Source organism: Vespula vulgaris, chromosome 9 (genome assembly GCF_905475345.1).
Source record: "Vespula vulgaris chromosome 9, iyVesVulg1.1, whole genome shotgun sequence".
In the NCBI taxonomy this organism is placed as follows: Eukaryota; Metazoa; Arthropoda; class Insecta; order Hymenoptera; family Vespidae; genus Vespula; species Vespula vulgaris.
This window is the reverse complement of record NC_066594.1, coordinates 494,284-514,622: the sequence shown is the minus strand read 5'-3', so window position 1 is coordinate 514,622 and position 20,339 is coordinate 494,284. Positions and strand designations below refer to the sequence as shown.

The 20,339-nt window shown below is 35.5% G+C and overlaps 1 protein-coding gene across 3 annotated transcripts; it reads left to right on the top strand.

Annotated features, from left to right (window-relative positions):
- Positions 1 to 5,863: 5,863 nt before the first annotated feature.
- On the top strand, positions 5,864 to 17,802 carry LOC127066067 (bone morphogenetic protein receptor type-1B). 3 transcript variants are annotated; one of them, XM_050999324.1, is made up of 4 exons: positions 5,864 to 6,044; positions 14,033 to 15,032; positions 15,125 to 15,440; positions 15,551 to 17,802. In XM_050999324.1, the coding sequence occupies exons 1-4, from the start codon at positions 5,954 to 5,956 to the stop codon at positions 15,677 to 15,679; spliced, it is 1,536 nt and encodes a 511-aa protein (XP_050855281.1). In that variant the 5' UTR covers positions 5,864 to 5,953; the 3' UTR covers positions 15,680 to 17,802. The 3 variants fall into 3 exon arrangements, with proteins under 3 accessions (XP_050855281.1, XP_050855282.1, XP_050855283.1); XM_050999325.1 differs by lacking the exon at positions 5,864 to 6,044 and adding an exon at positions 6,060 to 6,231; XM_050999326.1 differs by lacking the exon at positions 5,864 to 6,044 and adding an exon at positions 11,511 to 13,703.
- Positions 17,803 to 20,339: the final 2,537 nt, after the last annotated feature.

Here is a 20,339-nt window from a genome sequence, read left to right as displayed (position 1 = left end):
GATAAGAGCCCCATAAACTGCAATCGTATTTTATTCGTAATGACAAAAATCGATTTCTCCCTTTTGAGAATATCATTACCGGGATTCATTCGTGTAAGAGATATAATAGTAAGAGATTCTCGACAGTGGTCAATTGTTCGATCTTATAAAAGGCTCGTTTATTATTTTAGGTCAGTTAGAATTGCGAATGAAAAAAGAAAAAAAGGAAAAAAGAAAAAAGAAATTATTTTTCATAAGGAACAACGAACTTCGAGTTGAACGGTCGATGCTTTCGTTATCGGTAAAAATATTTCAACGTAGGTATCTTCTTTTTCTTCCAATGCTAGAAAATTATAACGAGTAAATAACAACTAATTATAAATCTGAGTCAGTAAGTCAGTCAGTCAGTCAGTCGAGTAGGTGGTTCTTCGACGATCTCATAACTTTACTCGCCAGCAATACGACTTCGCGATATATATGGCATTACTATAATAATTATGAGAGTCCTTATCTTATCCCTATAGTTCTCGTTGAGTAAGCTCGCTTATGAGCTACTATGGCGCTCCGATCGCGTTGTCTATTTCTTTTTTTTTTCTTTTTTTTCTTTTTCTCCTTCCTCTTTCTTCTTGGCTTACGCGATAAAAGCACGCGCGCGTGTAATTGAGCGCTTATGCACGCATGTGATAAGGAAAAAGAAGAAGAAAGAAAGAAAAAAAGAAAAAGAAATAGAAAAAACGAACGGAAAACGACACAACGAAGAACATTCGTCTTTGTGCCGAGTCGCACTTTTTTTCTATTAGAAATTTCATTATATAATTATGATCAAATAGAAATGAAAATTCTGAAGATTATAATATATAGAGACATATATGTACGCGCGTGTACATATTGCGTTATTGTTGTTAACAGTTAAGAATCATTATCCATAACTTTAACATTTCTATTAAATCATTCTCGAAGTAATAAAAGGCAACAATAAATGTTTCTTTTTTTTTACGAGAAAAACTTAAGAATCGTATAATCGATTTAGTTATTGTATTTGAACGTATCGGATCTTTTATATGAATCGTACGTGTCATTCGACTCGGCTTGCCTATAAATTAAAAAGCTGCCTATAAAAAAGTACATATACACGTACACACATATGTATATGTACATGTATATGTATATGTATATACATATATATATGTACGTGTATACATACGTGTATACACATACTATATGAAACGGAGAATATCAATTTCGACATTCCTCTCAAACGAAAGTCGGGACACGCGCGACAATACGCAAGGAAACGACTCTGAGCAGTGTTTACAGGCGTTTAAGAGCAACGTTTCAATTAGTTCCGGTAGAAGCAGCTAGCATGCGAACGCGGAACGCTAAATAAGTGGTCAACCGAGCGGGTGGTGAGTATACGAGAGAATGAAAGAGAGAGAAAATGAGAGAATGAGAGATAGAAAATGAGAGAAAGAGAAAGAGAGAGTTTAAACACAGTATCCTTTGTACTCTGAAATTAAGTGATTCACGATCCGGAGACAAATTGTGTCAGGACTTATGAGTATGCGTCTATAATTTTCGGTGCGGCATAATAATTTGCATTTTTATGAGCGATAAACGCGTTTAAGTACGAACGTGTTCGCGCGCGTCTAGCCTCATAAAAGAGAAAGAGAGAGAGAGAGAAAGAGAGAGATCGATTACCATATCCTCGTAATCCATCGTTATTATCGGACATGATCGCTGAACAATTTTATTTCATGTTTTTTCTCACTAAATAAGTCGATTAAACATAAGAGAGAAACGAGTAATAGGAGCGTAATATAATGGCAGGTTTAAAAACGAATAAAATCGTGTCTCTGGTTTTCGATCGATTCGATAAAAAGTTACAGACCGACGTACATAATTCGCGAAAGAAACACGTGCTGAGGACGTCGCGAAGGGGCAGATATCGTGGTATTGATAATCAACGAAACGTCGCGCGTTGCTCGTCGTAAATAAGATCGAACAGCGATTTCGAACGCGTGTTACTAAATTATGATAAGAAATCCTCGTATATATAATATATAAACCGTGCGAAAGTCGATATATCCATAAGAAATTCGTTTCGCTTGCGAATAAAATTCTTTTACGTTTATTAAACGAAAGCGAACAGGAAGAAAAAAGAAAAACGACCGGCTAAATTCGTATCTTCGTCGTCTTTAAAAAAGGAAGAAAAAAAACGAAGATTAGGTGTACGTGACCGAATTATGTTATAAATCGAAAGAAGATTTCGTAACCATGTAACTAAATAACCACCACTAACTTGGAAAAATCTTGGATATATGTAAAAAAAAAAAAAAAAGAAAGAAAAAAAAGAAAAAAAGAGATAGAAAGGAAAAGATAAAAAAGACAAAAATATATATATTACATTGTCAAACGAAACGACGTGATAAGATAATCGTAACTAATCGAATAGGTTTACGTTAAAATATTCGACTGGTAAATAAGTAGGTAGATACACGTGTCGCATGGAAATTAATATACAATCGTACACGAGTTATTTCTTCGCGAATATACAAGTGTCAGTAGTAGATAGTGGAGCAGTAAAGAAACCTGAATAGCATCGGATCGTCGTGAGAGATAGCGCGAAGAACCGAACGATCGAGGAAAAGGAACGTAAGCTGAAAAACGCATGGGCGCGTTCACTCGCGCTCGCGCGCACACGCTTCTGCATCGTTGCGTTCGAACGTGTCGGAAGTCGCGTTTCCATAAAAGCGTTCAACATCATCTCTAAAAATACATGTACGTAATAACGGAGGTGGTTTAAACGGCGGAACGGAGCAGCGTCGCGTTTCAATCTTTATCGTGATCTTTCCTTCATATATGGTACATATGAGCAAAGTAGCAACATGGACAGGCAACAGGTTAGGCGAGAAACTTTAAAGAAAGCAACGATAACGACGAAAACGACGAATCGACCTTTTGGTTTTGAATCGACCTATAAAACCATTTTAAAAATCAGTAAACGAATCCAACGAGAATCGGTACGATCTTCGGACGTACGTGCTCGTTGTTTTTTTCGATAATGTTTTTATATAAAACTCTTGTACGTATTGAATTTATATTACGATTAAAATTTACTAAGCGTTCTTTAGATAAAAAAGATTGCGTAGGTAGAGAAGAATTTGTTAAATCTGTTTACGTAGCATTAGTTTGGACACATCGTCACAAGTAATCCTCATTGATCCGATATTTTCATTCGAATTAATTAGCATCAACTTATTGTCAACTACTTTTTATCTCAGTTATTTTAGAGTTTACAGCAATTATTTGATATCGATCGGACGATAAACATTTTTCCAACGTTTCGAATTAATTTAATGTCATTTCATCGCAAGATTCAGAATAATCGCTGGATTTTTCTCCGACGTAGATCGAATAACGATAAACCGAAGGTGTTGGGAAAAATAAATATAATTTTCTAACGTGCGAACAAAATTAAAGGGAGATTAATTTATACGGCATTAAACAGGAAACTTTTAAGGTAAGATCGAGTCAATTTCTCACGACTCGCGACCAAGCTCATTCGATTTCTCACGCGTTTCGTGCAATTAATAAGCGGCCACCAATTAATAAGCGTCACGATGGAGACTTTTATGGCACCGCAAAGTATTAAATAGTATACTTAGCTACCTAAATGTTGGGCCTAGTTGGAGATATTCCAACGGACATACGCGAAAAGAGAAAGAAAGAAGAAAAGAAAGAAAGAAAACGCGTGGTACAAAGCGTTCGAGTGAAACGTGCCTTTCGAGTTCTACGTCGTTGATCTTAACTAATTAAAGAGTAATAGGTATAGTTAAGCGACGATTAACCCCCCGTGTAAGAAGAGCCTACGGCAAGAAGTATAACGACTGACGAATCTATAAGCCTTCGTTATCTTACTAAGAGCAGGTTCGGTAGATCAGATCGATCGATTTTCAACGACTTTGAAAATAATACTAATGACTGTCGATGTACAACGTCGTTCGAGCGTAAAGTTATACCTATCAACTGGTACGTAGTTACTATCTCTACTACTCGTTCGTATAAATATACTTTCAGTGAAATCGCAATGTAATCAACTACTTCGATGAATAAAAATAAAAAATAAAAAATAAATCAACGACATCGTCATAAACGTTTCGCAAATTGCTCCTCGATCTAAGAAGCGACTTTCAAGATACTCGCTTCCTATTCGTTCAAATTCTCACGCACTCCCGCTAATTAACCGGTCGAAGAGCAATGTTCGCCTGATATTTCTTCTTCTTCTTCTTCTCCTTCTCCTTCTTTCTTTTTTTCTTTTTCATAGAAATGTCGAGGAAGCACTAAACTAGGAGATACAACGTAGGAAAAGACGCAAATAAGTACCGATCCCCTCGAGCTCGATCAAACTCCTTTTGCAGGCTCGCACAACTCGATCTATCTCCTTTTCGAGGCGAAGAAATCGCTTTCTTTTCACGGTCGCATCGAGTTTCGCCGCTTCCTCAGTCCTGTGCCGTGCGAATCTCCTCACGGAGTCGTTGCATCGTTAAGAGTTCACTTGCGTTTAATTGACCCATTAGATCCCGTTATTTCCACGAGTCGAACATTTTAATGTAAACGCGATCCGAGTTGCATTTAGTTGAAAAACAATTTCAAAGGATCGATCGTACGTTAATAAATGAATAAACATTAAGAGGAACGTAAACATCCGCGATCGTTTCGAGAATAATTTTAAGGGAAGATCGACGCGTCTAAAAACGCAAAAGCGTAAGATAAATACGAACACACACACACACACACACATATATATTATATAGATCAAGCCTCAAAAAAAAACTAAAGAAAAAGAAAATAATAAAGATAAAAAAGAAATAAAAACAAAATAAAAAAAAATAGACCACGCGAGAGTAATAATGAGCTTCGAGCGAGATCGACATTTCTTTTCTTTGGAGAAAAAAACAAAAAAAAAAGAAAAAAAGGAACAGAGTCGCATCATTCTCGTTCCTTCGGCTCAAGAAAAAGATTTCAGATTCTAGCTGAGTTCTAGTTCTCCGTTGACGGTGACGCGAGACGCATAGACATTCGCGCCTTTCCAAGGAGCAGCAGCTCCCCTCGCTGCTCCTCTTGGCTCATACTCTCTTAAAGCTCTGGAGCCGTCGGCTGGTATACACTGTCGTGGCTCGTCACGCGGGAAAAGGAGAAAGAGAAAGAAAGATCTCTCCGGGGCTCTGCTCGTCGCGGCACGGTGGCGCCCGCAGGGCGCCGTCGCGCGCTCTTCCCCCACTTTTTCAACCTGATGTCAGGTCCGTACCAAGCTTCAACATCGCGATATATTCTCCTCTTTAAAGTTTTAAACCTATTCGATAATGTCTAACGAAGGATAATCAAGATAGTAAATGAAACGAAGGGAAAAGAGAAAAAAAAAAGAAGTTTACTAATTTTTCAACGGAAACTATCGGATTAGAAAAAGTCTGATACGCTCGTATACATACACATGTATAGATATATATGTGTGCGGCTGAAAAACGAGTACATTTTTTGTTTCCTTTGCTGTTGTTTTCTTTTCTCTTCGTTTGATATATCAATGATTTTACACATATATATACATGTTTGTAATAAATTTATAGAAGACGAAAAGTCGAGTACATACGTATGTACGCATCCCTCTTCGAAGAATTAACAAGCGTTCGACCCGACTCGAATCGAAGCTCGGCCGCGAATCCGCAAACGTCTTAGCGCGAAATCGTGTGTTACTACTGTGCTTCTTTCTCTCTCTCTCTTTCTCACTCGGTCTTTACGAAGAATAACGAAGTCGCACGAAGGTATACCCCCACTAAATACCACAGCCGTTCGGCGCGGTCCCGACGAATGAAAACGGACGGAGCCGAGTTTGACCGAAGCGTCCGTGGCCTGCGCCTTGCGAGTCGACGCCGAGCGCCCTACGTCACAGTGAAGTATGTGCTCTCGAGTGTAGAAAATGGCTGAGCTCTCCGCTACCCCGGGTCGGCGCGGATGTAAATACGGCCTGTGGCTCGGCCTGGGAGTGTTTGTCGCGAGATTTCTCGGTGGTGAGTAAAGAATAACGTAAACGCGATTAAACCAACGTATTCCTTACGAATCGATCGTTTCAATCGTAAAAACAGTGCGAGTTTTCGTGGTAAACGTTAGTCGAGAAGGAGAGGAATCGATCGGAGGATATGCAGAGGGACTGTGCGCGAGAACGATTGGTGTCCGTTCGCCTTCTGCCACACATATGTGCGGACACTCTATCTCTCTTTCATACACACACATATATACAAACAATATCCGTCCTCTCTCTCTTTCTCTCTCTCTCTCTCTCTCTCTCTCTCTCTTCCAAAAGAAACATCGCATCCCTCGTTTCTTCCCTTTGTCGTATGTCGCCTTCTTTGTAGTCGTCGTCGTCGTATACTGCGGAGAGAAACGATCCCTCTTCTCACTCTTTCTGCTCTTCCTCCTCCTCCTCCTCCTCCTCTTCTTCTTCTTCTCCTCCAGCTTTAAGAGAGATCGTCGTCCGGCGCGCCCTCGATCCTTCCTTCTTCCACCTAGCTTTTTGCTCCGATTTCGAAGACGTCTCGAGGACGGACCAAGACGACTGTGATGCCTCTTCTCTCTTTCTCTCTCTCTCTCTCTCTCCCTCCTTTCTCATCGTCTCTCATTTCCATTGCAAGAGATCTCCCTTCGCGACGCTCGTTTTCCCGTCTCTCTCTCTCTCTCTCTCTCTCTCTCTCTCTCTCTCTCTCTCTCTCTCTCTTTCTCTCTCTCTCTCTTAGTCTTTCCGATACACGCTGAAAATAGTGTGACGTCTCTTCTACGTGTGCGTGCCGATCTTCTCGAGCTTCGTCTTATCCACCAAGATAATACGCTTCTCTCGCTTTCTCTTCGCGAACGTACGCACGTTTTTAACCCTCGAGAGAAAGAGAGAGAGAGAGAGAGAGATTAGATGCAGAGGTTAGGGACTGAAATACCAGCGGTTCCAGAGATTCCCGACGCCACCACGAAAACCCGTCGTAGTATTCCTTCTCAGTAGCTAGTTCTTTTTCTTTTTTACTTTCATCCATCCTCTTATCCCCGAACTCTTCTTTTTCTTTTCGTCTCTTTTCTTTTTTTTCCTTTCGACGAGTTTTCTTTCCTCGCACGGATATTCCCAATATTATAACACGTTTTATAAAAACGATGTCGCTCCGGCCGTTTCCAAAATTAAATAGGATTCAATCCTTGTTATAGAATTTAGCTTTAGTCGGATAAGATCGATTTATTGCGTGAACTGTGTAACAGTGAGACATTGTAGACACGCTTTGACAGCAGCATATCATTCTTCCCTTTCTCTTCGTTCTCTCTCTCTCTCTCTCTCTCTCTCTCTCTCTCTCTCTCTCTCTCTCTCCATTATAGCGCGTCTCGCGAACATCGCAACATCCTGTTTCAACGATTCCTGCAGTAACCTCAATGACGTTCCAAAAGCATCGTACTGTCCGTTCGCTATTTTCTTCCGGTCCATTGTGAGCTCGTTTAATTAGAAGTCTTTTTGTCGGGTCATAAACTAATTGACTTGTGTTTTTCTCTTTCTAACAGAGGCAGAGTTATTATCCATCAACTTAAAAACTACTCTTTTTGTTGATACTCTTTATTCGTTCGTTCTCTTAATACATATCGCGGAATTAAACGCCATTTCTTTTTTCTTTCTTTCTTTCTTTCTTTCTTTTTTTTTTTTTTAACACGTTGAGTAACTTCGATTATAAAATCTAGATTGTTTTCTTTCCTTTTCTGTTTTTAAATTGCTACTATTGAAATCGAGAATCGTCAAAATCTATATTCCTGTCGAGTTTTCCTCGAAATATTCGTAATCTTGTTGTATAACAATGCTGACAGAGGCGCGAATATCTGTAGTGTGTGTGTTTATTTACATATATTTACACTGATTCTTCAACGAAGTCACGGAAACTTATAGAAGAATACGGAAGACCGAACGATCTTTGTTTTTCCGCGAAAAATCACGCTCGTTCATTGCATATTTTAGATGAATGTGTGATTCTCAGTAAAGGAGAAATACCGATCTTTCAGCAATCCCGAGGACGTGCGAGAAGATCGCGTATCTTTTTCCAATATCCTGTTAAACGGTAAACGACGAGTGATGTGACCGGATAATTGCCATTCGTTCTTCCTTATCGTCGTCCTTATTCTCTTCATTGTTTTTTCTTTTTTTTCTTTTCTTTTTTTTTTTAATCGTGTTATCATCGTTTTTCTTTGATTTATCTTTCGAAAGAATATTGAAGAAATCGTCGGCGATATATAATAAAGATCAATTTACGACATCAATGCCGAGAATGTCTCATCATTGAGACTCGTGATTGGTTGGTTTGCTTATTTAAATTAAATAGAAGAATGAAGAAACTTTTTTTAAATAACATTAACGTTTGAATAGATATAATAATAATAATAATGTAAAAATAATAATAGTAATAAAATAAAAACGTGTATATGTACACAATAAATATAATAGAAATAATAATAATAACAATAACAAAAATTAAAACCCAAAAAATCGCGAAGTAAAGACATGGCAGATTCTGATTCGATCGTACTAATGTAAATATATAAGTATTGACCAATCGCAATTCAGTGCAACCAGCACTGAAGTACATCTTACGTCATGCGTTTTTACGTTTCGGAATCAATTTTGCTTGCTACCAGATATATATATATATATATATATATATATATATATACACAATACAGATATGTATATATATATAGATACACACACAATACAGATATAAATATATCCTGCACAATACAGATATATATATATATATCCTCATACATGAGATTTTTTCTTCGTTATGTATTAAATAAAAAATATACATGTTAGTCAGTATACGCGTTATCGCGGCGCATTGACGTTGATTTTGACGTAAAATACTGAATGGATTGGAATGAAATCCACAGAAACGTCATCCTTGTCCTAATGACGAGAAAATATTTTTAGATAACGATAAGGGGGCGCCGTGTAAAACCAGATTTTTATACAGATGAATTATATCGAGAGAGAAAAAGAAAAAGAAAGAGAGAAAGAGATTTGTATCATAGCATATATCAGTAGTAAATTAACAAATACGATCTTTTTTTCTTGATTCCTTTCAAGTTAAATGAAAAAGATCAGAAACTGAACAAAGTTTACCAACAACGACGTTGGAGAAACAAATGCCTCGTCACCAGCCCTTCATTAATCGCTTGTCCGATGTTATGTCCTAAGTAAGGTGCACCGATCGCACGTGCCTACAAGTCTTGCTTTTATTTTTACTCGGAAAGATGAGAACAAGTGTTAGGCTTTTCTCAAGACTGCGAGTCGTCTTTTAAATTATCAACTTTGTAATACGTATTTTCTCCTTGAAATAAAAGTTCGTCAAAATTATTTCTTTTTTCTTTATTTTTTATTTTCATTTATTTTCACAAAGATAAGACAAACTATCTTAGAAAATATTAAGAAATAAATATTAAGAACACAAATTTTCTTTCCAATTTTCTTTTATTTTTTATTTATTTATTTATTTTTTTTTTCAAACAAAGATAATACTTAAACCATCGAAAATAAATTTGTTCGTTTTTGTTTTTCGTTTCTTTTATTTGTTTACAATTATTAAAATCACACTTACTAATGGTAATTAACTAAAATGTTTATCGAAAGTTTTCGCTTGTTTATTACTGTACGTACAAAAGTAAAATATATATTAAATCAAAGAAAACAAATGAATTGTCGTAAGTTCGTTCAAGTTAGTACTCGTCTAATTAAATGAATATCGTGAAAACTGGTCGGTAGTTGCGTTTAAAAAAAAAGAAACTCGTTCGTTCGAAAAACTTTATTTGAATAGTTACGAAATCTCTCTCTCGCGTTATAAATGAAGTAAACGATAAATATAACGACGTACGTATACATATATATATACACACACACATGTGTATATATATATATATAAGTACATACGTGTCGTCGATCGTTTGAGAAAAAAAAAACTTAAGCTTTTACGAAGAATCGCTTGACTCGAACCTTTTCGAAATCACGATCTCGCGGGCGTAGCGAGAGTTATCATTGACCGATATCGCTATTTGCTTTTCCAGCTTGCCGTGATTACTAACGCGAATTGAAGTGTTATAACTAAAAAAACGCTCAAATGCACGTATGAAACTACGTATATGTATCTATCTGTATTATGTACAATATATACTGACAAGTAGTTCTTACAGTTTTCTGTTAACGTGCTTACAGTTTTACGAAACGGACGTGCCCATTTCTAAAATAAGAATTAGAAAGGCCGATCGCGCGAAGAATTTTCCTCGAAAAGAAAAACGAAGATGAAGGAAAGGCTATTTACGAAGCGTATCGAGCGATCGCTCTCGAATTGCAATCGACAATTAAACTCATTGACTGGATGTTGTTGATGGAAAAGTACTCATACTTCACCTCACCTCTCCCTTCTATTTTCATTTCGAGATAGACAAGGATAAGAAACGAGTTCGTTCTCTTTCTCTCTCTCTCGCTCTCTCTGGAACACATACACACATACACATACTCGTTCATTCTGTCTCTTTGCCATCGCGATACTCGAACAAATGTTTGAAAGAGATGCGCTCACCTTCAACTCGTTTGTCATCGATCAATAGACTTATCTGAATTTACATTTCGCAGAGCAAGATAAGTTTATTGTCGATCGTAAATAATCTAATGTCCGAACTATCGACATACGGATCGATTGCGATCATAAGTTATTGAAGAGGATATAAAGATCGCTTTTTTATTTGAACAATTTTTCTTTTAGTAAAACGGACCTCGTACGATAAGTATTATCCGTAATGGATAAGAATCGTTTAAATTTATCTTAACCTCTTTCATTAAATATGATAATAATAATAATTAAGTTATTTAAATCGATATCCTGATCGTTGATTCTTTAAAATGTAATAATTTTTTATAAAATCAAACAAAGTTTTGTCGTAATAGAAATTCAGTGATAATTAATCGCGCATGCGAAGAAAACGACCGTTCGAAGTTTGAACGACCTTGTCGAGATGAATAGTAAACTTGCCGGAAGGAATCGTAAAGAACTATGTGAACAAATACCGCATTATAAAAACTAGGGGAAATACTGGAGGTCCGATATAAAAAACGGAAGTAGACATACATGTACTTTCGACTTTTGTGATGATCGAATTATATATATACTTTAGTACACACGCACAATATACACACATAATGTGGAACTGAAGTATTCGTACAGTAGACATGTATTTCTCACTCCATATATATATATATATATACACACACACGCGTATACGTGATCGACGTACAACTGGACATAGGAAGCCAAAGAAAAGGAAGATAAAAATTCCATTTAAACTGAAATATGGGAGAGAAATTTGGCTGGCTCATAAAAAAAAAATACCAATCTCATTCTACTTGAATGCATTGTGTTATACGACAAGAAAAAAAAGGGGGGGGAAATAGGATGAGAAGATGGGGATGAGGACGAAAGGGTGTGTGATAGAACGATGAAAAAAGAAGGTATTACGTATAATGTCGGTAAAAAAGGTATAAGAATATCAACGAAATAAAGTAATAATGTATCGTGTAGTGTGTATCGTACGCCAAAAGATTATGGATACGTTTTCTTATAGCGAATAGTTAGGTTAGGAATAGAAGTGGAGGACAGTTGAAGTAAAGGGTGGTTGGTTGGTAGCAGTTAATGATGGTGGAGGGGCGAAAAAGAGAAAGAGAGAGAAACAGAGAGATTAGTATCGTGCGTTACACGACTGAACGGACGCAGAACGCATGGAGGATCGATCCGTCATCCAGATATTTGGGGAGATTATAAATAGAGCGGTCACCGGAAAATAGACGCGCGAGGGAGTAATTCCGCGACATAAGATAAGCGAGCTCCACTGTCGTCTCGTGACTATCTCGCAATACTTCTCGACTACCAACCAACTAACCACCTTTTTTTTTCGTTTTTCTTCCTTCTCCGTCTACACATCGTCGGTCTTCTTCTTCTTCTTTTTCTTCTTCTTCTTATTCTTATTCTTATTCTTACTCTTCCTCTCCCTCTCTTTCTCCTTCTTTTCCTCCTCCTGCTTCTTCTCCTTTTTTGTCGACACTCTGAACCGTTTAACACGGCAATTCCCTAATTCCGAAGATAAAATCGCGTCTCTCGCATTTATCGCGATTCCTTTATTCCATCCTTTTCACTTCTTATCTTTCTTTTCTCTGTTTTAAACCATTGCGACGAACCGTTACACCCGCGACTTTCACTTATATTTTAATTTTTATATAAAGAGAGAAAGAGAGAGAGAAAGGACGAAGAAAAGGAGAAAAAAAAGAAAATTTCGTTGCTTTCAAATGAAAAAAGAAAAAGGGAAAAAAAAGTCGTATCGACGTCTAGATTCGTACGAAGAAAAAATACTTATTTTGATTATAACGATAAGACCGAAGACGCCCATAGAGAAGTAGGGAGAGAGACTTATTGTTTTTCCATGTTTCGTACGTTTAATCGTTCGATTTTATTGTCAGACGATTAAATTTGTTTATAAACTTCCCGCTCTTGATTCATTGCGACGCATTTCTCGTTGATTTTTGCAAGCCCGAGATAACCTTAAACTCTATACGCAATCCGATGCAACGCTTTAGTTTTATCGATCAAATTTGCGTATCAATCAAAATGTAAAGAGGTTACATCGTTCTTCTTTTTTTATGAAATTTCTTTTTATAAAAAAAAAAAAAAAGAAAAATATTTTGCGACTTGATAGCGTTTTGTTTCGTCTATGAATAATGATACAGTTTCTCGTACGAGAAATTTCACTTGTGATTAACAACGTACATAAAATTCCTCTTCTATAGGTTAGCTTACAAGATAAATAGAATGAAACTTATCCTTTGTATCTTCAATCTCGATCACCTTCGCGCTTTACTTTGTAATCAGTATGTATCAAGTTCCTGCCTTCAAGCTAATCTTTTCGGTATCGATGATACTACAATGATTCATTTCCTTTTTTCCACGTTGATCAAGAAAGATTCATTTTAGTTTAGAATTAACGTTCTATATAAAAACATTTGTTTCTCTTCTTTCGTATCCACGACATCTTGTACGTAATTGTAAAAGGAGGGGAAAGCGAATATACTTCAATTTTATAAATACGAAACAAACATTTATTATTATTGTTTTCATTGATGAAACATCTTTCACATTCAGTCGATATATACGCAATTTAGCGAATATAGACGTTCTCTTTTTAAGAGTACATATATTACTCGAGATCTTTAAAAAGATATTCTTCGATCAATGAAATCCGATTGAAATCGATCAGTTCTGCAAGTTCGTTGACTGAATTTCTAAAATTACATACACCCACACGTGTATCCCATTATAATTATGAAAATCAAGATATCCAGTGAAGTTGAGAATGAAATTATTTTATATTTTTATATTCCGCGTTAAATACGATTATATTTTATCAACGAACCGAAAACGAACAACTTTCTTGTTCCTTCTGATGACTGTTCATTCGTTGAGAGTCGTGGGTAGTGATGCTCGTCCGCCTACGCGACACATCGATGCTTGGCAAACCTCTCGAATTCATTCGATATTAGATGCTTGATTCTATATACCATTCGTCCGTTCTTTATAGAATCTTTGAATCTTAAAACTATGTCTACGTAACTAGTATGCTTTTTAACGACTCTCTCTTTTCTTTCTTTCCTTTTTTGAATCATCTGTTATGTTTAAGTTACATATAAAATTTGTTTATCGATACATAACCTCAAAGTTACATTAAATATTTTCTTTTTGAATTCGAGTCGTTATTAGGAAACGGATATTGAACGATCCAATGTTTGTTTCTTGCTTAGAATACGTATTTAACAATATAGTAGTTGTACGTTTTGATCAAAGTTAAAATAATTCACTGATACTCGAATGTCTTTTGTATTTTTAATAATATTTGATCGAAATAAATGATTTCCTTTTTTTCTTACATTCTTTCTTTCTTTCAGTGCTGGGAATTACTTGCTACTGTGAAGGACACTGCCCGGACGACCGACAAAACGGTACTTGCGAAGGAAGACCCGGTGGACATTGTTTTAGCGCTGTAGAGGAAGTGTGGGATGCGGAACTCGGAGAATATGTTCCAGAATGGTCCTTTGGATGTTTGCCACCGGACGAGCAGGGTTTCCTGCAATGCAAGGGCTACCTCGTTCCACATCTACAAGGAAAAAACATAATTTGTTGCAACAAGACAGCTCTGTGTAACAAGGAGTTATTTCCAGAGTACAAGCCTCGTCCCACCGCAGCACCAGATCCTATAGCTATTGCTTCTGGAGCACCGCTCATCATACTAGCTGCTTCATTATCTGTGTGTTTAACCGTTATTTTGATAGCAATGGTGATCATATATCATAGGTACAGAAGAAAAGAAAGAGGCCCATGCTTAGTACCTTCTCAAGGAACGCTTAGAGATTTTATAGATCAGAGTAGTGGATCAGGTTCTGGACTACCTCTTTTAGTACAAAGAACTATAGCTAAACAATTGGCTTTATCGCAGTGCGTGGGAAAAGGTAGATACGGTGAAGTATGGCTTGCACGATGGAGAGGAGAAAAAGTGGCAGTGAAGGTCTTCTTTACTTTGGAAGAAGCATCTTGGTTTCGTGAAACTGAAATCTATCAAACTGTTCTAATGAGGCACGATAATATCTTAGGCTTCATTGCCGCCGACATTAAAGGAACAGGATCTTGGACTCAAATGTTATTAATTACGGACTATCATGAAAGAGGTTCTTTACATGATTATTTACAAACCACCGTACTAGACCATGCAGGCCTATTGGCTATCTGTCTTTCCATTGCATCGGGTATTGCTCATCTGCATACAGAAATTTTTGGAACTCGTGGAAAACCAGCGATAGCTCATAGAGATATTAAAAGCAGAAATATTTTAGTTAAAAGGAATGGTGAATGTGCAATTGCTGACTTTGGCTTAGCTGTACGTTTTATAAGGTATGTCAGCTTTTCTAATACCATATATATCGACTTTGATACGTCATGCTATTAAGTTTCTAAGAACGATATTGATTATTGTTTTAATCTAGTGAAAGCGGAGAAATCGATATTGCGCCTAATACGCGAGTAGGAACCAGAAGGTACATGGCTCCAGAAGTGTTGGATGAAAGTTTGAACACATCGTCGTTTGATGCTTTCAAAATGGCAGACATGTACTCTGTAGGATTAGTTTTGTGGGAAGCATGTAGACGTTGTGTAACAGGTGGTAAGAATTCCATTGTGGAACCATATGCCTTGCCTTATCACGACGTTGTCCCAAATGATCCAGATTTTGAAGACATGCGATTAGCTGTATGTGTAAAACGTTTGCGTCCTGTTATTCCAGCGAGATGGGATAACGATCCAGTAAGCCAATTAATCTGTGTATTTTTACAAATACCTATATTACACTTACCTATATTATAGATATTTTTAATTAAAACCATTAATACGTTCTTCTATTTTTCTTTTTTCAGATTCTGTTTGCGTTGAGTAAATTAATGGCAGAGTGTTGGCATGCGAACCCTGCTGTGCGTTTAACAGCACTTCGCGTTAAAAAGACAATGTCAAAATTACATATTGACAATGCCATTAAGATCGTGTAGTGCTTGGCAACATTACTCAAAACTGTTATTCTCATCTAGATAAAAAAAAATATGTTCAACCCCTTGTAAATATGCCCTTTGTGTACATAGAACTATTGACAGACTGCAGCCTGAAGACTGAGTACTAAAATTTACAAATACATAAAGATGGACAAGAATGTGCGTGCATTGCGTCTGCATCTGCATCTCCGTTCGTATGTATGAGTGCGTGTGTGTATGGTGAATGAAAATTGTGAATATTCGAAGATAATTACGTGTATCTGAATGTGTTATATATATATACATACATATGTGTATATATATATATATGTATGTATGTATGTATGTACGTATGTGTGTATGTATGTATGTATGTATGTATGTATGTGTGTGTGTGTGCGCATGTATGTATGTTGTATATAATTTTTTTCCCCGTGAATCGCACCAAAGCCATGCTTTAGCCAAAGTTTTGGCGCGTTTCACTGTATTAAAGTTGGTTGAGTATCTAATCAATGAAGGCTACTACTTAGATACAAAACTATAATTATTTCCACAAAGATGTTCATTTTAAACATGAAGAAAGCTGTTTATATATTTGGAAATAGATCCAGCATATAATAAAAATAAATACAGATAATATGAAACTCATTTAAAGATACATAATTAGGATATATAAAATACAAATCGCGTATATGCAAATGCCTGTTCTTTTATATCTATCTTAACTACTGTAAGAGATTACATAAACCTAAGAGATTATGAAACACTCGAGTACTTTCAAAAAATAGCTATATGAATAATAGTATTCCAAAAAAGTGTGTCTATAATTGTCTCTCCACTTTCAATATGTCAATGTATGCTAGTTCTGTTTCTGAATACCTTTAGAGGCAATTGCTTTTATGGAGATTAGTTATGGTTATCAATTATGAATATTAATACAAATTCTTACAAAATATAAAAAATGAAAATCGATATTAAATATTATTCCATTGAGAAATATGGAAGTACAAGACAGAGGTTTAATTATTGTATTTCTTATGTCTCTGATTGTATAATAATGTTATGGCTTTTCTGTTATTTGATACAAAAAATCATGTGATTTTTCGTCTACTTGCATTGGTATTTTATTATATTGTAATTAACGAACATCGTCCACTGCAGGATAGTATAATTTATTATTCTTTTAAATGTAACAACATATTTTTTTTATCAACTTTTAACTAATTTAATAGAAAATTTTACGTATTGTAAACAGTGAGAAAGTACTTTGAAAGTATATAATATTACCAATTTTTCCAATTCTTTAGATTCTTTAAAAATTTCTTTGGATAATTATGGCTTGTGTATTACCATAGTTAATTATACTTTGACTTAAAAGAACGATAAATCAATGATAAACTTAAAGAATTCAATAATATACCAGTTAAAAGTTAATATATCGTATCATCGAAATTGCTTCTTGTCATTTCGTTCTATAAGTTTCAAATGCCATAAACTAATCTGTATTACCTGTACAGTATATAATTTAGGTTTCTAATTTGTACAAACAAGCATATTAATTAAACTAATAGCAATTAAAATGTTGCTGTAATGTCAAAGAATGATTTTAAGTCTATGGTTGTTATACCAAACTAAACTATAAAAAGTCATACTTGTGAAAGTAAACTAATGCATCTTGCGCTTAAATTGTATAGCGATCGATCTTTTGCTACTAAATATTATTATTTTCCACTATGAGGTAACGAGCAGCATAAAACAATTTAAAATCAGATATTTTGCAAATTATCTTTATAGTGCAATAATCATTTTGTTATGTAAAAGATATTATTTGTCAAAGTGATATGGTTTTTGCATATCTTTGTAATATCTATTGCACTCAATTGTAAAGATTTTACCATGAAAAAGTTGTTACTATAATTTTATAAACTATAAAGCCAGACTTTTGGTCGTTGACTCAACATTGTTATGTTATTAAATATGATTCCCATGTGCTATAATATGGGAATAACTGTTGCATATTACCTTATATCTTCTGTAGGAAGATCATTGTAATTATATTAAAAATTGTAGTTATTAGCTAGTTGATTGAAAGTAATGAAATTTATATTTTTAACAAGTATTAAACAATATCATCTTTTTCCAGATACGCTCATTTTATTTATTGCAAGTGCATACTGTTCATTCCTGATAACACTCTTTGTAATAGTATACATCAATTTATCAGAATATTCGAAATATAACAGTCTAAGGATAGCAACGATTTTACGGACAACGTCCTTGATTTCTTTTCGGCTAATAAGATCGCGCACGCGCAAATCCCAATTAATCATACGTCATTCATATATATATTACATACACATATATACATACATCCATATAAACATGAATGTGATGTATATATACACTATGTTCTTAAGATTATTAATGGCGTTTAATTTAAAAGATCAAATGAAACATTGTCTCTGACGTCGTGATGATATTTTCTACATAGAGAACATTAATCGATTGAAATCTCCAATTGGTTTAATTTAACATTCCTCTTTAATATATTCATTAATCTTGCTAAAAAAAACGTTACGCGATCTTTTGTAGTAATTTATAGCTTACAATTTGGAATGTAAGTTTTGCCGGTATTGTAGATGTCTCTGGTGTAGATGAAAAAACTGTACGATATCGAACGCAAAGAATTGTGGTCCGATAAAGGGAGTGTCGATCACTGTTGCCAAATCAAATGTTTGAAAGTCCCTATATCGGCGTAAAAGAAAAAAAAGAAATCTACAATCTTTTATAACATATTTGAAGAATTTAAGATTACGAAACAAATAAAACGCATTCTTACTTTATTATTAAAATAAAATCGTACGTAGTAATGAAATTTGGTAACGATGTCATTTGTATAGTGAGATCGTATCGCATAAGTTTGTAACTCTGATAGTCATATCAGTGGATTTGCTTCGTCGCACCGCCTTCCTCTTCCCGGTCTGTTTCGGTGCGGCCATTTTTTATTTCGGAAGCGTGTAGGTTCGCGTCGTGTTGTATCGCGTTGTTTTACAGAATTTACTGACTTGGTGAGTACTCAACACATTAAAATTTTATATCTATAGGTATTTTATCAATTTATCGAAAAAATATGTAAAGAAGAAGGGTTCGTACGACTCGTATCGAAAAAGTATCACGATGTCGTTGTCGGAGCACGCCATTTCGTTTCATTCTACCATCGGCGCTTTTCCTATCTCATTATTCGTTGTTTCGTTGAAAATGAAAATGATGGGAGGTTTGTACAAAATAGATTTCCAGCAGTAGTTTTAACGTTAGTCTCGTTTCTCGAACGATTATTTCGAATGGAAAATTTGTGCAAGTACAAATGACGCACCACGTCTGTGTACTCATCTATATAGTCATTCCTTCGCCTCTTCTCACTTATTCCAATTCTCACATTGCCATTGCTGAATGCAGTTTACTCTTGCTTTGTTCGTAATTTTCCGCTTTGTCGTCTTGTAAGACGATCCAAAAATTCGATCATGTTGCACTTCAACTTCAACCGCATCTATATATATATACATATATATATATACACGTATGTATATATATGTATGTATATGTGTATATATATATATTTTATCACATGCAAATCAAATGCACATTAAACGTAAAATTAATATTTCAATTATATTCATTTATGCAATCGTATATCTCTCTGATAAAATCTTTATTGTTTTTATTTGTTTCGTGTGCTTCGTCTTAACCAAAAATAGTAGTTGGTTATAAGAAATTTTGTTATCGTATTTTTCGAAAGATTTAGCTCTTCTCATAGGTCATTTGAAACGTGACGTGTTATTGTTTACGAGAATCAAAAAAAGAAAGACTGGAATATGTAATAGAATTTTCGACGTAATTCGACGTTCAATGTATTTTTTTTTTTTACTAAAGTAGAACAAAGAATCAACTATGTCATATGTAGTATATATGTGTATATATATATATATCATATATTTGAATATGTATACACGTGCTATACTCAGCGAGATCTCTATTCATTCCTTGCCCTTTAAATTCTTTATTTTGAAAAAGCTTGATTCTTGACGTAACTTCGGTCGTAAAGGAACAAATTTATAGCAAGAATTATACTCAAGGAGAAGTAAATTTTCGGACTATTAACAAATCGAAATTAATCGGAAGATTGAAGAATCGTCTGCGCCGCATGAAGTGTCAGAAGAAACGTGTTAAAATGTATTATCATTAGCTCATTAGAAACCGTGTTGTTTATAATTGGGGTTATTAAAAATGGCGGCGGTTAGACTATTGCGTGAGTAAAGTCAATCTAAAGGAGACCGGGAAAACAACGCCGGTGTAGAAGCTAACGGAACGCCGGGTACGTAGTCGAGTTGGCTACGCCGGAAGAGACGCGTTCTTGATAACTTTAAGAACGTATCGTATGATTGGACCGACTCAACCAATAGAATCGCAGCACCGAACATTTTCTTATACGACGCGGCAAGCGAGACGCCGCCATTACGTTGATTTCATCTCTCTCGTGCGGATGTCCTGACGGTTGGTTGGTGGTATCGTTTGGTGTTGTTTCAATCACATCGTGTTCCCAAAACAAAGAGTATTAACAAATAAACGATAGTATCGTACAAAAAAGATTTTCGTTCGTTGTTTACAAGAAGAAAGCGCTGTA

What these genes read in the sequence shown, in the direction of transcription:
- LOC127066067 (XM_050999324.1), top strand. Translation starts at nt 5,954, where the DNA reads ATGGCTGAGCTCTCCGCTACCCCGGGTCGGCGCGGATGTAAATACGGC. An exon ending in TTAGCTGTACGTTTTATAAG is followed by an intron (nt 15,033 to 15,124) that starts GTATGTCAGCTT and finishes GTTTTAATCTAG; the next exon opens with TGAAAGCGGAGAAATCGATA. An exon ending in CGAGATGGGATAACGATCCA is followed by an intron (nt 15,441 to 15,550) that starts GTAAGCCAATTA and finishes TTCTTTTTTCAG; the next exon opens with ATTCTGTTTGCGTTGAGTAA.